This window comes from Artemia franciscana, chromosome 10 (assembly GCF_032884065.1).
Source record: "Artemia franciscana chromosome 10, ASM3288406v1, whole genome shotgun sequence".
In the NCBI taxonomy this organism is placed as follows: Eukaryota; Metazoa; Arthropoda; class Branchiopoda; order Anostraca; family Artemiidae; genus Artemia; species Artemia franciscana.
This window is the reverse complement of record NC_088872.1, coordinates 12,853,818-12,878,009: the sequence shown is the minus strand read 5'-3', so window position 1 is coordinate 12,878,009 and position 24,192 is coordinate 12,853,818. Positions and strand designations below refer to the sequence as shown.

Below are 24,192 nucleotides of genomic sequence, written 5' to 3'. Positions count from 1 at the left end.
TAGATTGCCAAAAACCGTAAACCCCGAATGGAGTGGAAAGAGGTCGTAGGAAAGGATTCAAAAGAAATTGGGACTTCTTGGGAGGATGTAAAAAGGGATGATGTGAATAGATTGAAATGGAGGAGAAGCGTGCGTAGCAGTGTTGGCCTCAGGTGGCTTGATGCTGCAGTGAGTTGTTAGCAGTAAAGGTTAAACAAATACAGTTAAGAGAAAAGTTCAATAATAGAGCGTAAAAATAATAAACGCCAAAAGTGACACACTCAATTTCCTAGTGCTTCTTCGTAAAACTCATTTAACTGATTTTTCTTCAGTTTTCTTCACAATTTTTCGTAAATGGTGATAGTTCGGCAGGATTTTTGACAAGAATTCAATTTGAGGTGCTTGAGCCTAAAAAAAGAAGTTCCTCCACAAATAAGTACTTAATTAAAAACTTCTAACTATAAAGTTAGTTTAGAAGAAAATATCAGGTTACCAGTAGCCGAAAAAAAAATGAGGCGAATCATCTGACGACATTAGACTTTACAGTCTAATGTACATCTTTACAGTCTAATGTAGCGGTACCGATCTCAGTGTTATGGCCCGTCCATTCAAAAAGTGCCATGGGGAGTTTGGGGCCAGCCATCCTGTTCTTCGCACACCCTTCCTGTTTACCTTTCCTAGATTTCTCCATATATCCATTTAGAGTTAGGTCGACTCTGGCTGAGCTTACAGTTACCCCACAGAACCCCGTTCCAAATCAAATTATCAGTGACACCACGACTCGAACCCCTGCCCTCGTGGGCAAAGGATATCAAGTCTAGCGTCCGACAGAACCACAGTCAAGCTAACATCTCCGACAGAATCGTCTGAATAAAGCCGGAAAAGCCAAGTTCTAGTACCTGATCATAAAATAGTAATCCAAGTTACTACTTGCCAAAGAAAACAAGGGCAATACGAATCGCCTGAAAGAGCATAATTCGCGTACTTCATCAGAGAATGATAGCCAGACAGTTAGTTGAAAAAAAATCTCGACATTTGAGTTTGACCGTTTGAAAAACAGTCGAAAAACAAAGCTCAATTACTTAACTAGAAACTAATAGCTTGAAAATTGGTTTTTTAAAAATACAATCTCGAAATCCTGGTTTACGAAATCCTAAATTTACATGCTAAGACTGCCACTCTAAAGACTAGTCAGACTCTGGATATTAATTAGGAGAAATTTTTATAGTTGTTCCCTCACAGTTGTATCCATGCTTATGGTAATTGATGACATCAATTAGGCCTAATACCTGTCAGCCAAGTGTCAACATGGTTTCAGGATAGGCAGGTGGATTACAGTAAATTGCAGCTAGGAGCAATCTAGGGATTTCTCCTTGTTGAGCTCCAGATGATGAATTGAGTTGTACTCAAAATTCTTTAGAGACCAGTTACTGTTGCATGATCAGTAGAATTTCAACTGAGTGAATAGGCTCAAACTAGCCTAGAATGACTCAGTTTATAGGTCTAGATAAAGAGATCCTGGTGGATCTTTTCTCATTGACCAGCTTAATGCATTTCGGAAGGTTCCACATCACAAACCAAAGTTTAAACCGGAATGGCAGTGATCAAATAAAAAAAGTAATCAATTGGTTCATGGTCTTCTTGACACACAGAATTCAGGTTATGGTTGTTTATACCTCAGATAGCTCACTAGTTTATTCCTAGCAGAAAAGATTACAGTACCCCAGGGCATTCATCTTGGCCCAACTCAAGCATTTATATTAGTGATGCCCCTGATTGCTCAACAATAAAGTAAATTGTTGTGCAGACAACTCTATGCTTACAGAGGCAGTCAAAACTACTGAAACAAGAACCATCCTACAGGAAGACCTAGTTAGAATAGCAAACTGGTCAGAAAATTGGCTGCTAGAGCACAATGCTGACAAGTGCAAGGCACTCCACCTTTGTCCAAGTAACTGTAAGTGACAGTAGTCAATACTAAATTCCAGACCCAGCAGCTACTCTAACTGACACCAACAGAGGAAGAGCATTACCTTGGTGTCAGGATAGACTACCAGCTAAAATATTTTGCAGGAAACTCCCAGCTTCTTCTCAATGGCTGACAAGCAATACCCTCTAGCATGCATTGTCAAACATATGACATTTTTTTGGTATTTTCCTGCAAAATTTTAATTTACTCCCTATTGACTCCCAATGACACTGTTCTGGCACACATTAAACTTTTCGTATATTCACTTTTCTCTTTATGAAACTTGTACATTGATTTTTCTCATTGTGAAACTGGTTTTATTCATGTAACCTGTTGTATCCTGATTTGTGTTCATGGAACTTGTTGCATGCTGGTTTTTCTCTTGAAATTTGTTGCATAATGATTTTTCTCTTGGTGAAACTTATCAGTTACAGTTTCTCCTTGTGAAACAGATTTTGTTCATGGAATTTATTTAGTCCTGATTTTTGTTAGTGAAACATGTTGTAAATTGATTTTTCACTTTGTAAAGCTTGTACATTGATTATTTTCCTTGTGAAACTGATTTTGTTCATGGAAGTATTTGCCTGCTGATTTTTTTGTTCTTGAAACTTGTTGCCTATTGATTTTTTTTGTCTTTGTAAAACTTGTACATTGATTTTTCTCCTCATGAAATTGATTACGTTCATAGAACTGTTGCGTGCTCATTTTTGTTTGTTTATGAACTTGCAGCATGCTGATTTATGTTTGGGAAACTTAATGTATTTTGATTTTTCTCTTTGTGAAATTTGTACATTGATTTTTCTTCTCGTGAAGCTGATTTATTCATAAAACTTGTTGCATAATGATTTTTGTTCATGAAGCCTGTTGCAGGCTGATTTTTGTTCATGCAACTTGTTGCATGTTGATTTTTCCCTCGATAAAACTTGTACAATTTTTTCTCTCCTCATGAAAACGACTTTTTTTTATTCAACTTAATGCGTGTTGATTATTGTTTGTGGAACCTGTTGCGTGCCCATTTTTGTTCATGAAAAATGTACACTGTATTGTTCTTTATACAAAACTATTATGCCTCAATTGAGAGCAGAGCTTTTAAGGCTGGGACAGTATAAAGACATAGAATAATTACCAATATCTCATCATACTAATAATTCCAAAAATTAACATGGTAAAAAACAAACAAATAAAAAAAAAAATCCAAAAGAGAAGTAATAAGGATAAGTAAATAAATAATATTGGGCAGGAGGGGCATGGGAGGCCATCCCAAACACAGGGACACAAAATTTTAAATTTTTGAAGGTCCATGTAAAAAATTTCCAAGTATTCTTATTGCCCTATCTTGTAGTAACTGTAAGGGTTTTATATGCTTCCAAAGGTATTAAGATAACCAGTTGAGCAGTAATTCAAATAAGAAGCAGTTAGAGAATGGTAAATTATTTCTAACATGGAAAATGGAAAAATATTCTTCACACAATACATTGACCAAATATTTTGAGCAAGTTTTCATCTTAGATACTCAATATGATTATGAAATGACAAAAGGGGTTCAAGAAAAACTGCTAAATAACGATATGATTGTGACCCTAAAAATTTCTTGATCACCAACCTGAAGCTCATGACAAGAAATCTATAGAGTGGCCTATTTTGAACAACCAAAAACCATAAATTTAGTTTTTGTAAAATTTGGTACTAGATTATAGGAAGCAAACCCTCAATTAACTGAAGTAAGTCTTATAATTAAGTTTTCAATCAATGTTGATGAATCCTTAGATTTAATAGATTAGAATTGCACGGCAAATATTCTCCTGCAAAGCTTGTGGAAGATTATTAATATAAATCAAAATAAAAGTGGACCTAATACTGAGCCTTGGGGGACACCAATATCATTAAGAGTTTTCAAGTTAGTCATTTTTCCACCAATATCTACAGTCACAATATCATAATAGAAACTGGGAAACCCTCCCCTGGGGGTCATAATTTCAGGTGGAGGAGGAAGAAGGCCCCTCAAATGTACACTCAGCAGGGCCAACTGCCGTGTTCACGCGTCAGATGAGTTACAAACCTTCTCCCAGTAATGGGTTAAATTGCATGGTGAAGCAGAACACCATCGTGGGAGGATCCTCTATAGGAGGACAACTGCGGAAGGGCGTAAGATCCAGATTTATGGACAACGGCCTCTGTAAAGGGCTGCCTCGACCCTTTCGGGGTACCTGCAAGACTGGGAAACTTGCGGTCAATTTTTCCCACTTGAGGAGTGGCGCCCCTCGAGGAAATTATAGCCTAGTAAACAACACAGCACTCGTACGGGATTCTGATTATTGGATAATTTTCTGGGCTTGGTTTGTTTTGATGGGCGTTTTCGGGCTGAAAAACCTCTTCCTAGCTAATTTATCTACTATGGGCTGCCTCCCCGTAGTAGCATAATATTTGTAGGCATGAATATATAATGAGTCGGAGGTAATAGGCTTGGGACTGTCTGTGCAGGATTTCGACTCTTGTTGATAGAAGAGCATCGCCAAGTGCTGAAAACCATGTTGTGACCAAGATGGGCCCAGGATTGCACAAAGCCTCCAACTTACTGGAGGTCCCAGGGACTTCTTGCTGTCCGGTTCTAAGCCGGCTTAAGCGCTTCGGTGTAGACTTGAGAAGATATGTTGGTCCCCATCCTGCACTGGTATCCGGGATCACTGCTTTTCTTGAGGCCAAAATAATTTCAAAGATTTAAAGAACATGAAAATTGGAACTTGGAATGTTACGACGTTAAAAAATGACTATCGCATCGACATTTTGACTGACGAATTCAGACGGTTTGAACTGGATTTATTAGGAGTTTCAGAAACTCATATCCCAGGGGTAGGAAGCATGAAATTAGGTGACATAGAATTTGTTTACTCAGGAAGGAAGGATGGGGTACATAGACAGGGAGTAGGGCTCATGATGAATAAGGAAGCTGCTAAGTCTTGTTTAGGCTGGGAAGGTATTAATAATAGAATACTAATTGCTCATTTTATGACTAAAAAGTTTAGGGTATCAGTTATAGTAGTATATGCCCCCATTGAACCAACTGATGGAGATACTAGTGACTCAGATGAATTTTACTTACAGTTACAGGAGCAAATAGACGGGGTACCAGGTAGAAATATGGTGTTTTTGCTAGGAGATTTTAATGCCCAGGTTGGTAGAAATAGGGATAGATGGTATCCTAGCCTAGGTAATTTTGGTGTAGGAAAAGAAAACAGTAATGGCTATAGACTTTTGCAATTTTGTAGGTATAACAACCTAGTTATAACCAATACGGTGTTTGGTCACAAAATGGCCCATAAGTTGACATGGTATTCACGTGATGGTAAGACAGCAAACCTTATTGATTATGTTATTGTAAACAGAAGACTAGCAGGATCAATACAAGATACTAGGGTGTATAGGAGTGCCGTTATTGATGTTAAAAGTAAAGATCACCATCTAGTAGTGTCTAAGGTTAATTTAAAGCTGAAATTTCGGAAGAGTAACTCCCTCCCGGAAAGTTATGATGTTGGTAGACTTCAGGATGAAAATTTGAGAAAAAAATTCCAGGAACAGTTGAGTACTAAACTTGAGGGTTTAAAATTTGACAATGTGGAAGATGGATGGAATAATTTCAGAAAAACAATTTGTGAAGTTGCTGATGGTGTCCTAGGGAAGAGTGCTAAGACAGCAACTAGGAATATTAGTGAAAAAGCTTTAGGTTTAATAGAGAATAGAAGGGGTTTGTATAAGAATTATCTGAGCGATAGGTCGTATGAAAACAAAAGGAATGTAAAGAAAGTGGAGAAAGCATTAAAATATGAACTAAGGAGATGTGAAATGGAGGCGATGGATAAAATTGCTGAGGATCTGGAAGATGCGGCTAGACGGCATAATAGTAAAATATTGTACTGGCATGTTAATAAATTGAAAGGGAGTAGCCGATCCGGACTAGTCCCAGTTAAAGATAGAAATGGGGCCACAATTAGTGATAAGGAAAAAGTTAAAGAAAGATGGGTGGAACATTTTGAGAATGTGCTAAACCGAGATACATTTGCAGGAAAAGATATAGATGAAAATGAAAAAGTTTGTGATACCTTGGATGTGAAGGAAGATTTGTTTAGTGAGGAAGAATTAGCGACAGTACTAGAAGGATTAAAAAATAATAAGGCCCCAGGTGCTGATAGTATGATTAATGAGTTCCTTAAATATGGTGGCTCTGAGGTTAGGAATAAGCTACTGAAGATTATGAACATGATTTTTGAAAAAGGGGAAGTATCCAATGATTTTAGGAAAACCTTAATTAAACCACTGTATAAGAAAGGTGACAAGAGTGAATGTCGGAATTATCGAGGCATTAGTCTGGTCTCTGTAGGTAGCAAATTACTGAGTAATATGATACTTTTTAGACTGAGACATGCTGTAGACAAAGTTTTAAGGGAAGAACAATGCGGTTTTAGAAAAGGTAGAGGATGTGTTGACCATGTTTTCACTCTTAGGTTAATAATTGAGAAGTCCCTTCGTTGTCAAACACCTTTGGTCCTTAGTTTTATCGATTATGAGCAAGCTTTCGATTCTGTTGATAGAACAGCGTTAACAAAGGTCTTATCGTTATATGGTATACCAGAAAAATACATTAAAGTGATTTGCGCTATGTACGAGAATAATACTGCTGCGGTTAAGGTAGGAAATGAGGTTAGCAACTGGTTTTGTATTAAATCAGGAGTTAAGCAGGGTTGTGTTCTATCCCCCTTTATATGGATCATTTTGATGGACTTCGTCTTAAGGAGCACAGGAAAGGCAATTGGAGACCATGGAATCAAATGGGGAGGAAGAACGCTCCTGGACTTAGATTATGCTGATGATTTAAGCATATTAGATGAAAGTGTGAGCAAAATGAATGAATTTTTAGAGGTTTTACGAGTTCAGGGTGCTAAAATAGGCTTGAAAATTAATGTTAAGAAGACTAAGTCACTAAGGTTAGGAATAAGTGAAGATGAACAGGTGACCTTAGGTAACGAAAAGATTGATCAGGTTGGGAGCTTCAGTTACCTTGGTAGTATTATTAGTAAAGATGGTGGGAGCAGTGAAGATGTTAAAAGTAGAATAGCTAAAGCTCAGGGTGTTTTTTCACAGTTAAAAAAAGTTTGGAAGAATAGAAAGATAAGCCTACAAACCAAGATTAGAATATTGGAAGCTACAGTGATGACAGTGGTCAAATATGGCTCTGAAGCATGGACACTCCGAAAAGCAGATGAAAATTTACTAGATGTTTTCCAGAGAAATTGCCTACGGATTGTTCTGGGTACCCGGCTGACTGACCGTATTTCAAACAGTAGGTTGTACGAAAAGTGTGGTTCAATCCCGCTTTCTGGGGCTATAATGAAAGAAAGGTTGAGATGGCTAGGCCACGTTCTACGGATGAAGGATGACAGATTACCGAAGATTGTTCCTTTTTGGCCAACCGTCTGGGGCTACACGGAAAGCAGGTCGTCCTTGTCTGGGTTGGGAGGATGTCATAAATAAGGATTTAAAGGAAATGGGAACTTCCTGGGAGGGTGTAAAGAGGGAGGCTTTAAATAGATTAGGTTGGAGGAGGAGCGTGCGTAGCTGTGTTGGCCTCAGGCGGCTTGGTGCTGCAGTGAGTTATTAGTAGTAGTAGTAGTAGTAAAAAAAAGAGACGAGACAAATCGTCTGAATAAACCCTGAAAAAATCCTCACCCCCCAGTTAAGTACTTTATTTCTTGTCAATTTCTCTTTTCTTTTCTCACTCCACTAATGTCTAATTCTGTAAGTGGATTCTATAGAAATATGTTTACCCTTATCACCAGTACAAATCTAGTTATATACAACTATTGGTCTTCGGATTACAGTAAAATAAGCGATGTACTTAAAAAGAGGGGGGGGGAGGCTTCTTCATTCATGTTGTTTTTGTATTTTGCTTTTATTTTACAATTGTTTGCTTTTATCGTCTCAAGTTCTAGTTATTTCATTTTTTCACTTAAGCTTTGTTTTATTCTTATACAGAAGTATTTGGTATATGTTTTATTTACATAAGCGTGTATGTATATAAGAATTGATCAGAACTTCCCTTGAAATAGGAGCAAGCGCCAAGAATATTTTTGAGGGAGGATAAGACAGTAAAACTCCCTTTTCATATTTTTTCCCAGAAAATTGTCTCCATTTGGCACCCATTTTATGAATTTCAGACCATTAGAAGAGGGACCTGACACTAAAGGCCCAAATGACACCCTTGCGGCCAGGCATGTCAATTGAATGAGGCGCCCTCTTGGGTTTTGCCTCTCCAAGATTTCGAAAGATACGTTTTGGGCATTTTTATTTCCCGAAACACTTTTCAAAATTATTCACATGCCCTAAATTATAAAATTTTAATTTCGTATCCATCTACATTTTCAAAAACTGACGCCTCTGCCTGCGACTAAATGAATAAATAATATATTATTTTGATAGTTGACAGATTTTGTCAATATTCAAATATGTTTTGAATAAATATACTCACACTAGGTTTTTCGCCAAGTGTTCTTCGAGCACAATCACTGCCATAAATAACCGTATTTTCTGGAATACTTTCATAGGTAGTCACACGTACTTTAGCGCCAATTACACAGCCGTTGCTCAACCTAGTATTCCGGCCAATATAAGCTAAAAATAAAAGACTTAACAACATAACAATATGATGATCCCTATATATATATATATATATATCTATATATATAAAAATAAGTTGTCTGTGGATGGATGGATGGATCAGGTGACGTCACCTGAAAAAACTGGATCAGGTGACGTCAAAACTGAAAAAACTAAAAAAAGGCAAAAACTACAAAAAAAACTAAAAACTAATAAAAAAAATAAAAAAGCTAAAAAACTAAAAAAACTAAAAAAAGGCAAAAACTACAAAAAAAACTAAAAACTAATAAAAAAGCTAAAAAACTAAAAAAACTAAAAAAAGGCAAAAACTACAAAAAAAACTAAAAACTAATAAAAAAAATAAAAAAGCTAAAAAACTAAAAAAACTAAAAAAACTAAAAAAAGGTAAAAAACTAAAAAAACTAAAAACTAAAAAAAACTAAAAAAAAGGAAAAAACTGAAAAATAAGCTAAAATAAAGGTAAAAACCAATAAAAAACTAAAAAAAAAACTGAAAAAACTAAAAAAAGGCAAAAACTACAAAAAAAACTAAAAACTAATAAAAAAAGTAAAAAAGCTAAAAAACTAAAAAAACTAAAAAAAGGTAAAAAAATAAAAAAAATAAAAAATAAAAAAAAGGAAAAAACTGAAAAATAAGCTAAAATAAAGGTAAAAACCAATAAAAAACTAAAAAGAAAAAAAGGAAAAAACTAAAAAAAATTTTCATCTAAAAAACTAAAAAAAACTAAAAAAGGGAAAAACTAAAAGAACTAAAAAGAAAAAAATAAATGACGACACTCAAAGAGAAAGCGACCAGGACAAAAGGAATGTTCGATTAGCAATCAACAAAGCACCGGGACACAGGGAGTATAAATGACGACCAGGACATAAGTAAAAAAAAAAAACTATCTATATATATAAAAATAAGTTGTCTGTGGATCTGTGGATCGTGGATCAGGTGACGTCACCTGAAAAAACTGGATCAGGTGACGTCAAAACTGAAAAAACTAAAAAAAGGCAAAAACTACAAAAGAAACTAAAAACTAATAAAAAAAATAAAAAAGCTAAAAAACTAAAAAAACTAAAAAAAGGCAAAACTACAAAAAAAACTAAAAACTAATAAAAAAGCTAAAAAACTAAAAAAACTAAAAAAAAGGCAAAAACTACACTCAAAGAGAAAGCGACCAGGACAAAAGGAATGTTCGATTAGCAATCAACAAAGCACCGGGACACAGGGAGTATAAATGACGACCAGGACATAAGTAAAAAAAAAAATTAACAAAACTAAAAAGAAGGTAAAAACTACAAAAAAACTAAAAAGAAAAAAAAACTAAAAACTAATAAAAAAACTAAAAAATCTAAAAATCTAAATAAACTAAAAAAGAAAAAAAAAGGAAAAAAATAAAGGAGAAAAACAAAACTAAAAAACGAATGTATATACAGACCGGTACACCGGGATACAAATGACGACCGGGACACAGGGAATATAAATGACGACCGGGACACAGGGACACAACTACAACGGGGACACCGGGGGAAACAGGGGGATATAAATGACGACCGGGACAAAAAAACTAAAAAGAAAAAAAAACTAAAAACTAATAAAAAACTAAAAAATCTAAAAATCTAAATAAGCTAAAAAAGAAAAAAAAAGGAAAAAAATAAAGGAGAAAAACAAAACTAAAAAACGAATGTATATACAGACCGGGACACCGGGATACAAATGACGACCGAGACACAGGGAATATAAATGACGACCGGGACACAGGGACACAACTACAACGGATGGTCGATTAGCAATCACCATCAACAAAGCTCAAGGGCAATCATTAGAATCATGAGGTATAGATGTGAATACGGATTGTTTTCCCATGGACCATTATATGTTGCATGTTCAAGAGTCGGTAAACCTGACAATCTATTTATATGCACAGACAATGGGACAGCAAAGAATGTTGTATATTCGCAAGTTTTACGTAGTTAAAAACATATATATGTATATATATATATATATATATATATATATATATATATATATATATATATATATATATATATATATATATATATATATATATATATATATATATATATATATATATATATATATATATATATATATATATATATATATCTATCTATATTCACAGGTGGGACATAGGGACACAACTACAATGGCGCGTAACTATTATGGCGCGTAACGACTTACGCGCGCGGGGGGGCTTGGGGGGGGCGCGAAGCGCCCCCGCCAACTAGGTGTTGGGGTGGCGCGAAGCGCCACCCCAACAGCTAGTATATATATATATATATATATATATATATATATATATATATATATATATATATATATATATCTTCTCTTTGAGTGTCCTGGTCGTCATTTATATTCCCTGTGTCCCGGTGCTTTGTTGATGGTGATTGCTAATCGAACATTCCTTGTGTCCCGGTCGCTTTCACTTTGAGTGTCCCGGTCGTCATTTATATTCCCTATGTCCCGGTGTCCCGGTCGTCATTTGTGCCCGATCCCGGCGTCCCCATTGTTGTTGTTTCCCTGTGTCCCGGTCGTCATTTGTGTCCCGGTGTCCCAGTCTGTAATTTCTCTTTGAGTGTCGCGGTCGTCATTTATATTCCCTGTGTCGCGGTGTCCCGGTCGTCATTTTTGTCCCGGTCGTCATTTGTGTTCCGGTGTCCCGGTCTGTAATTTCTCTTTGAGTGTCCTGGTCGTCATTTGTATTCCCTGTGTCCCGGTGCTTTATTGATGGTGATTGCTAATCGAACATTCCTTGTCTCCCGGTCGCTTTCTCTTTGAGTGTCCCGGTCGTCATTTATATTCCCTATGTCCCGGTGTCCCGGTCGTCATTTGTGTCCCGATGTCCCGGTGTGTAATTTCGTCAATCAACAAACATGACGTCAGTCGACACACAAACATGACGTCACTCGACACACAGACAACTTATTTTTATATATATAGATGTCCCGGTCGTCATTTGTGTCCCGATGTCCCGGTGTGTAATTTCGTCAATCAACAAACATGACGTCAGTCGACAAACACGACGTCAGTCGACACACAAACATGACGTCAGTAGACAGACACATAGACAAACAACTTATTTTTATATATATAGAAGATAGCCTATATATATTTATTTTTTCTCGAAAACGCCTACCTATTTTTTCGGGGAAATTGGTATCTTGAGATATTCTCACATAGAACAAACGATCTAGATAGGTCAGAAGTCCGAGAAAATTTGTTAAGAGCCTTGCTTTCAGTTTTTGCAAATGACGTCATGTACTATGTTAGTAAAACATATAAGCATTTTCTTATATGATATCATGCATAGCATAAATAGGATTATTGAGTTTCCAACGCATCAGTTATTTATATAATATAAAGTCTGTTAAAAGGCCCAAAATACGAAAATTTGCAGATGTAGGTACTATAAATGATGATTCTTTGGAACCAACACCTGAACTATCAAACGTGATAAGATGTGAAAATCGACAACCTGGACCATCAATTCCGACAACACCAATACGGGCAGCTAAAGCAAAGGCCATTGCTAAATTGTCTGAAGTAATGAAAAACAAAAACGTGTCAAAAATGAAAATGAAGAGCAAAGACACGGACGGTTAGAAGATATAAGGATATATATATAAGGACGGTAGCGAAAACTAAAATTTAGAATGTGTCAAAAATGAAAATGAAGACCAAAGACACACACGGTTAGTAGACATGCGACACCAAACATGTGAGCGAGTCTATGAAAATCAACCTGGACAGCGAGAATCAAAACATGTTAAATTTGAAAATGATAGTGACGATGATCGGGTTTGGGATTTTGACACGGATAAGGTCACTTTGTTTTTTTCACCTTCGTAAAAAAAACAAAGATTCGGCGATATATATTCCATAATAACGAAAGACAAACCAAACAAATTGGAAATGATAGCGATGATGATTGGGTTTTGGATTTTGACATAGATAAGTCAATGCATACCATACCTTTGACAATCAAAATCTGAACTAGATAAATCGTTGGAAGAAAAAGAAGTTTTTGTCCCACCACCTGAACAAGAAGCGAAGGTTCGGCGATATGTCTTTCATAATGAGAAAAGACAAGCCGAGGCAAAAGGAAAAGTTTTTGTCCTACCACGTGAACAATTAAAAGAAACAAAGGTGGTCATCAATGCCTACTATACCTTTGAAAATCAAAAACCTGGACTAGATAAACCGTCGGAAGAAAAAGAAGGTTTTGTCCCACCGCCTGAATAATTAAAAGAAACAAAGGTTCGGCGATATGTCTTTCATAATGACAAATACAAGCCCGGACAAAAAAGAAGATTTTGTCCCACCACCTGACAAATTAAAAGAAACAGAGGTTCGTCGACATGTTTTTCATAATGACAAAAGACAAGCCGGGGCGAAAGATAAAGGTCCAATAAAAAAATGTAATTTTAGGAAGAGACTAATGACTACTTGAAAATAATTTTGCGTTCAAAAGTTGCTTCACGAGGACAGTCGTCGAAGTAAAATTATAAATTGTACCTCAAACAAGTTATAATTAAAAGTAATAACATGAAAGAAAAATTACTAGTAAATTAGGAAATACCAAAAGAACATCAACCTCTTCCACAAAATTCACCACTGGATCTAGAAAGGCATATGTCTTTGGTGAATCTCGCAATTACGAAAACTTCGGAATTCCTATCAATCTTAGTAGGGGAAAGAGGTTAAGGACTGGAAGCAAAAAATTTCAGCGACTATTCATACCGACAGATATGACAGCCAATGGCATACCCATAAATTTATTAGATAGGGGGGGGGGAACAAATGGTTCAATATCGCTTAAAGTTCCATCTGCTATTTCACACATACTTCTAAGGTTTTCTAAGTATGAGTACATATGACTGAAAGCTTACTTTCTTCTTACATTTTCGTATTTTACTTCTAGGTTATAGCTTGGGGGAACCAAGTAAAAAATTACACAAATGTAAATTATACTCGAATTTAAAAACATAGGTAGCATTTCAAGTTCTACTGATCTCATAACTTCTGAAGGACGTCTGTTTAGAATTCTACATTACGTTAGCATTTATTTTACATGAGTAACTAAAAACATACATAATTTTTTGTCCATAATTTTATGAACATACAGTCCGTCATTTCGGTATTTTGAGCAGGAAGGGAGAGGGCCGATTCCTCCCCCTCCCTTGTACTATACTGTCTCTTGAATTTTGGATTTTTCACTGAAAAAAACTGAAAAAAATGCTCTACTTCCCCAGATTTTGATTTTTTTTTTCATCTTCATTTGCAGAAAAAAATCGTCACCCACCCAGTATACATTTCCGTGGATTGGTGCCCGTAATCTTCTGTACATATTATAATAATTATAATATAATTATAATATTGGTATTTTATTACAAACAATCATGTGTCTATTGGAAACTCTCAATTAAATTAAAAATGTACAGATTAATAACACAATATTCAGTATTCGAGACCGAATTTTTGGTCTATTATATGATGAAGCTGTCACGTGAACTACACAATGTATCTACCGTACTAGCAACAATCTTTCCTAATAGCTTTATTAACAACTATGCCCCTTCAAGCTAATAGAGAATTACCGATAGCTTTTGAGCGTAAAACAAAAAAATAAAATAAAAGTGCAAACAAATGCATTTAAGGAATCTAGGTTATTTGCATAGATCAAAAGTTTTGTTTCCATCCCAAATCATGAGAAATTATGTTTTGCGTGAACTGATTGTTATTTTAATTATTGCCCTAGTGTTTGTATCCTTGCTTTCCCTTCAAACCTACGCCTTCAGAATAAACTGATAAGAATGTTAGGTCGTTTCTTAGCACATACGAAAATTATCTGAAATTAAACTATACTTTGTATTTCTTTGAATTCTTGACCGAAGACGAACTTTCCATTTTAATTAAATAATTTTGTTTTTAAAAACCCGAGAGAAGGATCTTTTTGAATAGGCTAAAACTCTTTATTGAAAAACAAAACTGTCCTTTACTGGCAGCTAGGAAAAAGTTAAGTTTCCCTTTGTTAAGATTGAGCAATCAAAGTTAAATATAAGGTATATACTCTTTCTTTATGCGAACAAAAACAAGTTATCTGAATTGGTAAGTCAATTAACACATTATTAACACATTCCGTATAATCAAAGGCATTGATAATATAAGTCCATCACAGTTCTTCACATTTAATGACACTAACAGGACCCGTTATCACCCACAGAAATTGTACCCCTCACTTTCAAAAAGGCAAATAGGCCAACATTCATTTTACAGCAGGGTGTGGAAGCCATGGAATGACCTTCCACCCAAAACATTTCTAACAGATGACATAAACAGATTTAAAACAAAACTAGCAGAAATAAATTTTCAAAGTAAATCATTTTTAAATAATTTATAGTATTATTTGTCAGTGTTTGTTGTAGTCGTTATTTTCATTGATTTGTATGTGTGTATTATGTTGTCAGTATTGTCATAACTTCTATTTATTATGTTTATTGCGACAAGCTTGAAAGCTTACCGTATTTGGTATTAATAAATAAATAAATACCAACCATCACAGCTCAACTTTTAAAAGAATTTTAAGAATTCTTTCAGCTTACAACATAAGCTATTCTAATATTTGGCAAGGTATTTTGAAATTATCAATCTTTTTTCCAGCTAATTTTTTCCAAGTCATTCTTTTTTAGGGTCCAAATAAGATTATGAGCAATCAAGTACTATAAAGTATTTTTGACCTAGGTCTCGATCCTTTTCTTATGCACAGACACACACACAAAAAACACATAAAGAAACTATTTTACATTTTGACTCAATGACATTATTGTCCCCAATCTCGGCTGTTTCAATGTGACAGTCAACAGTCATATTGGCAATTTCATCAACGGCAGTCAACTTCAATATGACGGTAAACGAAAAAAATAACTATTTTACCTTTTGACTCAATGACATTATTGTCTCCAATCTTGGCAGCTTCAATATGACAGTCAACTTCAAAAACGTTGTTATTTCCAATCACAAGTACTGGCAAGGTGTCTTGGGTCTCAGATTTTAGCCTTTAGATAAAAATAGTGTATTAGTGCTCAATTTTCATTTTTCAACTTGAAACAGTCTGAAGACAACAGAATCATTATAACATCGTTGTTTCAAATAAACATTTTAACTATTTTCTTTTTTTGCAATTGATCATTTCATACTTAAAGACTATTTATGCGCATTTGAAAATTAAAAATGAAAGTAGAAAAGGAAGTTTCCCTAAATGGTGGCGAGAGCATTCGCTTTGTCGAAAACGAACATACCAGCAGCAAGGTTGCCAAATTAACCAAAAGAAAAAAAGAAAGAAAAAAGAAAAAAGAAAGTTCTGTTCCAAAAGAAAAAAGAAAGAAAATAAATTATATATCAAACATTCTTTCAACTTTAGTGCTCCCAATTTCCCTTGGAATTGTCTCAAGCCGCCAAATATTGCAACATCAAATAATTAGTTTCTATGTAAAGAAAATACTACCTTCTTATCCTCTTATTAACATCTTTTTCTCTTTTTATATGTCCTTTCTGGCTCTTTCCGCAAACATATTTGTTCCGATGTCCTTTTTACTTTAGGTTGTTTCTCATTTTCTATTGGTTACACTTTTTCAACCCCTCTTCGTTTGTCTTTTTTGATGCTTCTAGCATCTTTCTGTGTTTTCGCACTGATAAAACATTGTTATGCAGATGATACAAAAGTCTTTGATTACTCTCAGGCGTTATCCTTCGAATATAAGGTTTACTGCAGTGTCTGTGTCTGCTAATGTCTTTTCGCTTGTTTTTTAGTCAGTTTACAAGAAAATGTAACTAAAGGGCTAAATGAAGAAAAATCATACTTACTAAAGAATGTCTAGCTTTAAATCTGGTTAACTTTCAGTTAAAACCCCTAGTTAATCTTGGAAACATGGGGTAGCAGTGTCGCAATAAAACCCACTTTCTGCTGGATCCACTGGCCTAAATATGGAAGTTTGACAGCTTTTCTTCGAAAATATTTTATTAGAATTATGCAGAATTTCTTGTCAACAGTGCAGAAAAGTTTTCAAAACGGATCCAAAATATCTCTAGAAATGTGTCTGGACTTTCACAGCTCCATTCCTAGACTGCCGATTTCGCACATATTTTAAAGCAATAACTGGCCAAATGAGCCAACTACCTGGCAGTCATCAACTAGTAGACCCTTCCACAGTTACACAGTGTCTCAGTAAAATTTAACATGCCAGTCACACAGCTAGTAGAAAGTTTAATCGTTTTGCTGGTAACGACGTTATGGCAACATGTGGGCTCATGGGTGTTATGTATTTTTCTTCTTTTTTTATACAGGCTTCTCGACTCTGTCACAAGGGATGATATGCCACTAGTCCTGGTAATGACCAGGTAATTATTTTAAAATGTTTATTATACCTTCTCTTGGTCATCTCAAGAACAGGATTTCCCGGGATTACACCTACTGGGAAGCCATTTCATATGGCGACGGATTGTCAAGCAAAACTTGTCTTAATGTAATCTTGGCGGGGCATGACCTGCACAAGGTAGTCCTGTTGAGCTGTAGTTTGGCGAGTTTAACGCAAAACCTTTATTTTATCTGGAACAAGTCTTGATAACTCCTCAGATAGAGGGCAATTCATGAATCTTTAGAAACTGACATTGAAGCCATCAAATAGATCCTGGATTAACTTCAGGCATTTGGCACCAGAGTAGCAAGAAATTGCTAAGCAAACTGCTCTGTTTCGGACACATTAAAGAGGAGCAATGTGACAATCTGGAGCACCAGCAAAGAGGACATGCAGAATTTCTATGACTAGTCTGATGCATGACGTGGAGTGTCGAAATGGACTCGTCAGGGAGGAGGAATTTACTTCTTAGGTTAAATCCTAGTTTCCAGAAGCAGGAGGATCTCACTTTGCTGAGGTGTTCAGCCCGCGTGAGATCGAACGAGAAATGGACCCCAAAAGGCATAGTGTGTCAACTCTTATTTAACCTCTCCTTTGCAAATGAAAGCAGGCGATCCTTCACTTTCCGCGAATTCAAAATTAAAAGCTTTTTTCTTTTTGACACATTGAAATTGATAAGCCGCTTTTCAGCCCACACCTAAATTTTTTCAGGTTAGCCTGAAGCTCCTTGTCAAGATTACTGGGATCTTCATTTGAGTGAGTTGGTTAATTAGGGGCACCACTAATTCAAAAACCATAATTTATAGTTATGCATAGTTATAGAAAAATTATTATATAAGAGTTCAGTGGACCTTTAGAGGGGGGGAGTCATCAAGCCTCAAATGTGCAATATCTATAAACTGATTTTCTAGATTTCAGCAAGAGGTCCTTTGAATAAATATAGAGGAAGGGAGGGGGGTATACCTCTTCATTCTGAAAAATATGTTTGGGATAAGCTTGAATTACTGATGATGCAGTGACAAATCTGCTATATTTGAAGATAAATTTTGAGGATAAAATATAAGATTAAATTTATTGATCCATGCATTTAAAATAGGAAGTGCATTCCCTAAAAAGAAGATTTAATAAAATCCCTTGAAAACATAAAAATTGTGTCCCTTGAGGTTTATGTTCCCTATGCAAATTTTGGCATATAATTATTCTGCTCTCCTATGGTTTTAATATATTATTGAAAAACGAAAATTTTGGTAGCAGTAAAGAGCTTAGATCCAGTTCCATCAATCTGCCAGATTGGATCTTTGAAATTTGGTGCAGAAATCTTAGTTCTTTTTCTTTTTAAGAAAATCATGTTGAAAAGCATTGAAAAAAGCTGAAAAAAGGACAAATTTTCTTGTTTTTAAGTCAGGTCTAGATCCTTCTTTAAGAAAAAGTTCAAGTTATATCTTAATTCTGAACTGGAGAAAGGACAGATTTGAAACGAAAAAAAAATCTAATGATACAAGCCTCTTGCCCTTTTGTTACAACTTACAGCTGCAGACTTGTAGCAAAATCAATTGTTTTAGAGGAAAGATATACCTTAAATTCATCATAAAACTTCAGACCTAAATCCCCCAGAAATATTACAAAGGGTGCAATTTTTCAAGAGATAAATTATTCTCAAAGCATCAAACTATAAAAAGTAAACTTGAATGTAAACAGCAACCAATATTCATTAATTTCAAATTTACCTTTTCAAGTTATTAAAGGATGAGAAAATTTGTGTAATTTTAGAAAAATGAGAAAACATTCCTGAAAATAGGTGCAATCTTTATGAAAATTACACAATAGAGTTCAAAATGTCTAAAAGCCCTAGAACCAAGCTGTTATCTACAAAAATCCAAAACTTTGCATTTTTTTAGAAGTATAGTCTTCAATGAATGATTTTTTTTTTTTTTTTCCAGTTTTCCAGTTTCCCAAAACTCTAGCTTTGCCCCTGGTAGTAAAAAATTGTTGTTTTTTTTTATCACAACCCTCAATAATGAAAGGGCTAATTGATTTCTATTTCTTTTGAACAATAATATTTCCAGTTTACATGTTTTGAAAGGCAATTAGTAAATGAAACACTTGCAATTACAGCCCCTTTATATACAGAACAATTTATGTTCACTATAAGTTTTACTGTTTTGTTACATACATTTAAAATCGTATTTTGTCATTTAAGCTAAGACAAATTTGCTGTCAAAAGCTACAATGACAAAAAAAGAAAAAAGAAAAAGAAGTTAGAAAAAAAAACTAGATTAGATCAGAAAAAAAAAAATTTGTCAAAAGAACAACAAAAAGAAGGAAAAATAGAATTAAATGAAAATAGGGGGGTAGGGGTAAAAAAAGATAACACTTGGCTGAGAATCAGATATAGTATTTATTGAAAGCTAAAGTAAAAATTATTTAATTAATGAACTTCCTTGTAGGCAATTTTCCTTAATATCCAAAATCCAGGAAAAACAAACAGTTTTCAAGCTTACCAAGGAAAGTAGCCCCCCCCCCCATGACACTCTTCATAGATGCCTTGCCTTTGTATAAACACAGTATTTAAGAATATACTTAAAAGCAGTCATTGTAAGTATGGTTCTAAGTGACAAAATGTTATTGCATTAATCTGTTAATTAATAATATGCATGTCTCAAAATTAAGACAATTGCATGACTTAGGTCATAAGACCATTTTCAAGGTCATTTCCCAATGATTTCAATGAGACAATACAGCTGAGCACAAATGAAAGAACAAAGAAAATGAAATCACTGAGCACAAAGCACAAATGAAAATCAGATTTGAACAATTAAGCAGGTAGTTGAAACAGACAAGCCTCCAATTTTCTTACTTGTGACAAAATAAATGGGGCTAATGGGACTTGGAAACAGAATCACTCATGAATTTCAACCAAAGATATTCAAAGATTTCAACCAAAGATATTCATATTTCCTCATGGAGTGCCAGGAGCATGAAAGTCTTAGGGATGAAATTTGGGTGGACCATTGGTTGGTGCTGCTTTCTGATATCCTGAGGTCTTTGATGCCTGGAACCATATGCAAAATGGCATGATATGTGGAAAAGGCGGGAGAGGCTTAGTCGAGCCTGAGTGAATGAAAATAAGTATTGTTTTATATTGAGTGTGTGTTCTGTGCTGTGTTATATTATTAAATCATGTTGTGTATGGCTGTAGGGCTCAAATAAACTTTCTTTCTTATTCAAAAAAAATAGTTTTTTTTTCAAGAAAGTCTTTTAAAGTACCTGTTAGCAATTATGGTCTGCTCTTCAATCAAATTTCCATCCCCAATAATAATTGGCCCTGCTTCAGCAAGAATTTTAGCCTTTGGATGAATAACTGTTTTGGTTCCAATTGTGATGTCACCAACTAAATCACATTCTTTGCAAACAATTGCACCAGGAGCAATTTTCAACCTGAAAAATAGTATACATTTTTAAGCATTCTAAGGTGAAAATTGGAACTGAATCCCAAGGACATCATGGTACTGAATCCCACAAAGTTGTTTCATACGATGGGGTATAGGGTAGCACAGAACAAATCACACATCATTTTTTTTACCAAAGGTCCCAGGTCAGCTCAGGACCCTTTTAAGATTGTATAGTTTCACATGCCAGGAAACAGAGGGGGAGGGTCTCTTCCCAAAGATTAGTCCATCCCATAGTTTACAATCTAGATTACAAATTTACAGCCTGATTTGTCCTTAGAAAAGACCTTAAATCAGGTTCAACAAAAAGCTAAAGAAACTGACAAACATAAAATGGCTTAATATGACATGAAAAACAACTTTTTGACTATTCATTTCAATCAAGGCTAGAAATAATTTTCTGGCACAGAAAATACACCCTAGAGGCAACAAAATACATGCAATTCTCAAGCCAGAGCCCAAAAAATGTCCAAATAGCCAGTTCCATACAAGGTTTGGATAGATACCATGTATCTTATGAAAAGAAAACCCTGTTATTTTGCATCTGTAGAGAATAGAAACATGAAAAACAAAAGGAAAATAACAAAGAAAAAGAAATAAATATAAAATTTTCTTGTATAGTAGCACTGCAGGTAAGAAAAGGAACTATTCCAACAACAATAATCTTGTAACTGTATAAACATTAGTCAAGGAGGGGTTAGTAGAAAACAAAGATTATCCCCTCAAAAGCACCTCAAGTGCCTTTAACAACCAGTAAAATTCTAAATGATAAGCTTTTTGTTACCATGGGAAAAGTATGGTACTTGAATTAAGTGAATAACACTTCTAAGGATATACCCAGAACCAAAATTACACACCATGAAAGCCAAAAGACCTATCTACCTCTATCTATTTCCCTCAAAAGGACACTGACTTTTGGTGGACTTAAACTAGCTTTGTGTTATAAAAAGGAAACATTCACAAATACACCTAGAGCACCAATGAGACAAAAGGAAAGTAGGCTGAGCCTAGTAGTTGTACTAAATTGCAATTTGTAAGGTTTTAAAGGTTAGGCCTATATAATTTTTTTTTCAAACTTGAAAAACAAATCTGGTTCAGCTCGAAATCCTAATCAAATAATTAGGATTTTGAATTCAAACCTAGAATAAAAAAAAATTAGAGCCAAGGCAAAATTAAGGAAGCAAATTTTGTTTACCATAGTTAAAAAATAGATGGACTTATTTTTTATGTAATAAAAACATTCATTTTTATTTCATGTATTCTATATACATAGGCTATTCAAATATGTTTTTTATTTATGTATTTTAAAAAATACATAAATATACATTTATGAATCTTTTGCAATCTTCTAATGTCTCAGAAATAATAATAATGACTTATTTATGCCCTCTATGCATGCATGAATGTACACAGATGAGTATAGGAAATAAATCAAATGACAACTGAAAATTACAAAAAAATACTTCTGAGGAAAAGGACAACAATAAATAGGACATAATAGCCTACTTTAGGGGCATAATTTGCTATGGGGCAGGAGGAACAACTGCCAACTCCAGACCTCATTCTCCCCCCCCCCAGAACTCAGTTTGTACCCCTATGTTGAAATTTGAAATTTAGTTTCTGAAAAAAAAAATAGGCCTGCATAATTCAAGCATCCAGAGAAACAGGTCACTTTTCTTTACTATAGCTTTGACTGTATGGTACTATATGGCTCATTTTTCCTTTTTCACTGTCATTGTAACTCTGCCCCCCTCCTGCTAGGATTTTGATGGAATTACACCACTAACCTACTTATAACAGCTCAGAAATAGATAATAAAACAGCTCATAATGGCTTGAGAGTAAATAGCTCATAAGCACTCAAGACTAGCCTATAAATGAACCCAGTTATTATGAACCATCTAAGCCAATAGACTGGAAACTTGCTGTGAACTTGAAGCTATTATTTTGTTCTGTATAAATATGTTTTTTTAAATACTTAATTTTCTTGGTAAAATTCTAGTTAATTGACTTATTGCTATCTCAGAAAGGGTTTAGGTTAGGAAAATGAAACTTCCAAGAATTGGTCTACAGGCTAAAGTATGTTCCAGGAAGCTATTTTAAAGTACCCACCTCTATTCTTTCTCCTTCTAGAGGACCCTGAAATTTGCCTACATGACAGGTGCAGGCAACTTTGAAGAAACGATATTTTACCTTAACTTTCAGTTACTAGTTGCTTTTTCTCTGCCTTTAGTTCTAAAAATTCAATTCCTATTATTTGAGTAGAATTTTGAGCCATATCAATGTTTTTTCTCAAAATTTAGTAAATGGATTTGCATATCTTTAAAACCTTGTAAAATGGAATTGAGCAAAGTTATGAAGCTGAAAACAATTTTGTTGTACTTCAATTAAGCAGAAGATCTATTTTGCAAGGTTTCACTTTTATAACACACATATTTTTAAAGGTCATCAAAGTTCAGGACCCTCTAGAGGGAGAAGGAGTGGAGGTAGGTGCTTCAAAATACCTTCCCAGTATATACTTTGGTCTGTAGATTCATCCCTGAAAGTTTCATTTTCCTAACCTAAACCCTTTCTGAGATAGCAAGAAGTCAATTAACTAGAATTTTACTATTTCCTCTACGGATTATTATGACTATGTCATCAAAATATCTAGAGCTTCTGTAAATATTTTTCACTGTCTGGGCCTAATAAAAGGACCTATTCCTATTGAAACTCTTGTTTGGTAAATGGCTTGAAGAAATAAATCTTTATCTCTTGTAATTGGCACTTCGTGGCCAATGTCGTATTTATTCCAATATTTTAGGCTAACCTAAAAACAACTACAGAACAAAATATTTAGTAGGCTACAATTCAGTCATTTTTCGTCATAGAAGAGCCGATTGTCAGCATTTATCTAATTTAAATGTTTCTGCGAATTAGAGTATAACTGCCCAACTATCGAAAGAATAATCCAAAAAACCCAACTCTGAACATGCCCAACAAGGAAATCCCGAGGAAAACTCTTACTCCATCCATAGGATATTAATAAAACGGTATATTGACCCTGGTATCTTATTAGAGGAGTCCAAAACACAAAAGTCAAATTGGTTTTGACGCAATAAGTAATTTTACCGAAGTATAAATAGCGACGAAGACCACACTGCCTTTCCATCACAAACACCAACAACAAGAAGAACAATGGGAAGCTTATTTTAGCAAGAAAGTGGGAAACCAATTAGAATGAATATTTCGGCCCTATGTCCAAGGACCGTCTTCAGCAAAACATAAATAATCATAAATTAAATATAAAAAGGTAGCGCACCAAGGGGTGCCATCAAAAACTTTTGGTGCACCGCTGACTGACATTGGCGGATTTTTCTTATTAGGAAGGATATTTAATTATTTTCACAACACCCCCAGTGACATATCATTCGAATCTGAATAAACAGACAAGCCTGTTAACGACCTTCAGAATTTCAAATGCTCGTCCTATACAGTGACATAAATTTCAGGAAAGCCACGGCTTTCCTGAAAGCCACGGCTGGAAAGCCACGGCTTTCATCTTTGGTTTCTCAATAAGAGGTAGCGAAAACTAACTATATGATGCATGACTAACTACATGATATTCAAAAGAACAGGAACACACGGAGAGTTGCCGCAGCCAATCACATTTAATGGAGTGCAAATTGACCGAATAGAAGAAACACGTAATGTGGGGTTTGTTA

The 24,192-nt window shown here is 34.9% G+C and overlaps 1 protein-coding gene across 1 annotated transcript; it reads right to left on the bottom strand.

The window, feature by feature from the left end:
• Positions 1-198: 198 nt before the first annotated feature.
• Positions 199-23,419, bottom strand: LOC136031802 (dynactin subunit 6-like). Its single transcript, XM_065711601.1, has 5 exons — positions 23,336-23,419; positions 20,308-20,478; positions 15,560-15,681; positions 8,469-8,611; positions 199-387 (listed from the first exon to the last, which is right to left on the bottom strand). The coding sequence occupies exons 1-5, from the start codon at positions 23,344-23,346 to the stop codon at positions 289-291; spliced, it is 546 nt and encodes a 181-aa protein (XP_065567673.1). The 5' UTR covers positions 23,347-23,419; the 3' UTR covers positions 199-288.
• Positions 23,420-24,192: the final 773 nt, after the last annotated feature.

Excerpts from the sequence above, each read along its gene's own strand:
- LOC136031802 (XM_065711601.1), bottom strand. Across the intron at positions 8,612-15,559 it reads TAATGTCATTGAGTCAAAAG|CTTATATTGGCCGGAATACT; the intron begins GTAAAATAGTTA and ends TTTTATTTTTAG. Across the intron at positions 388-8,468 it reads CACTTGGCGAAAAACCTAGT|GCTCAAGCACCTCAAATTGA; the intron begins GTGAGTATATTT and ends TTCTTTTTTTAG.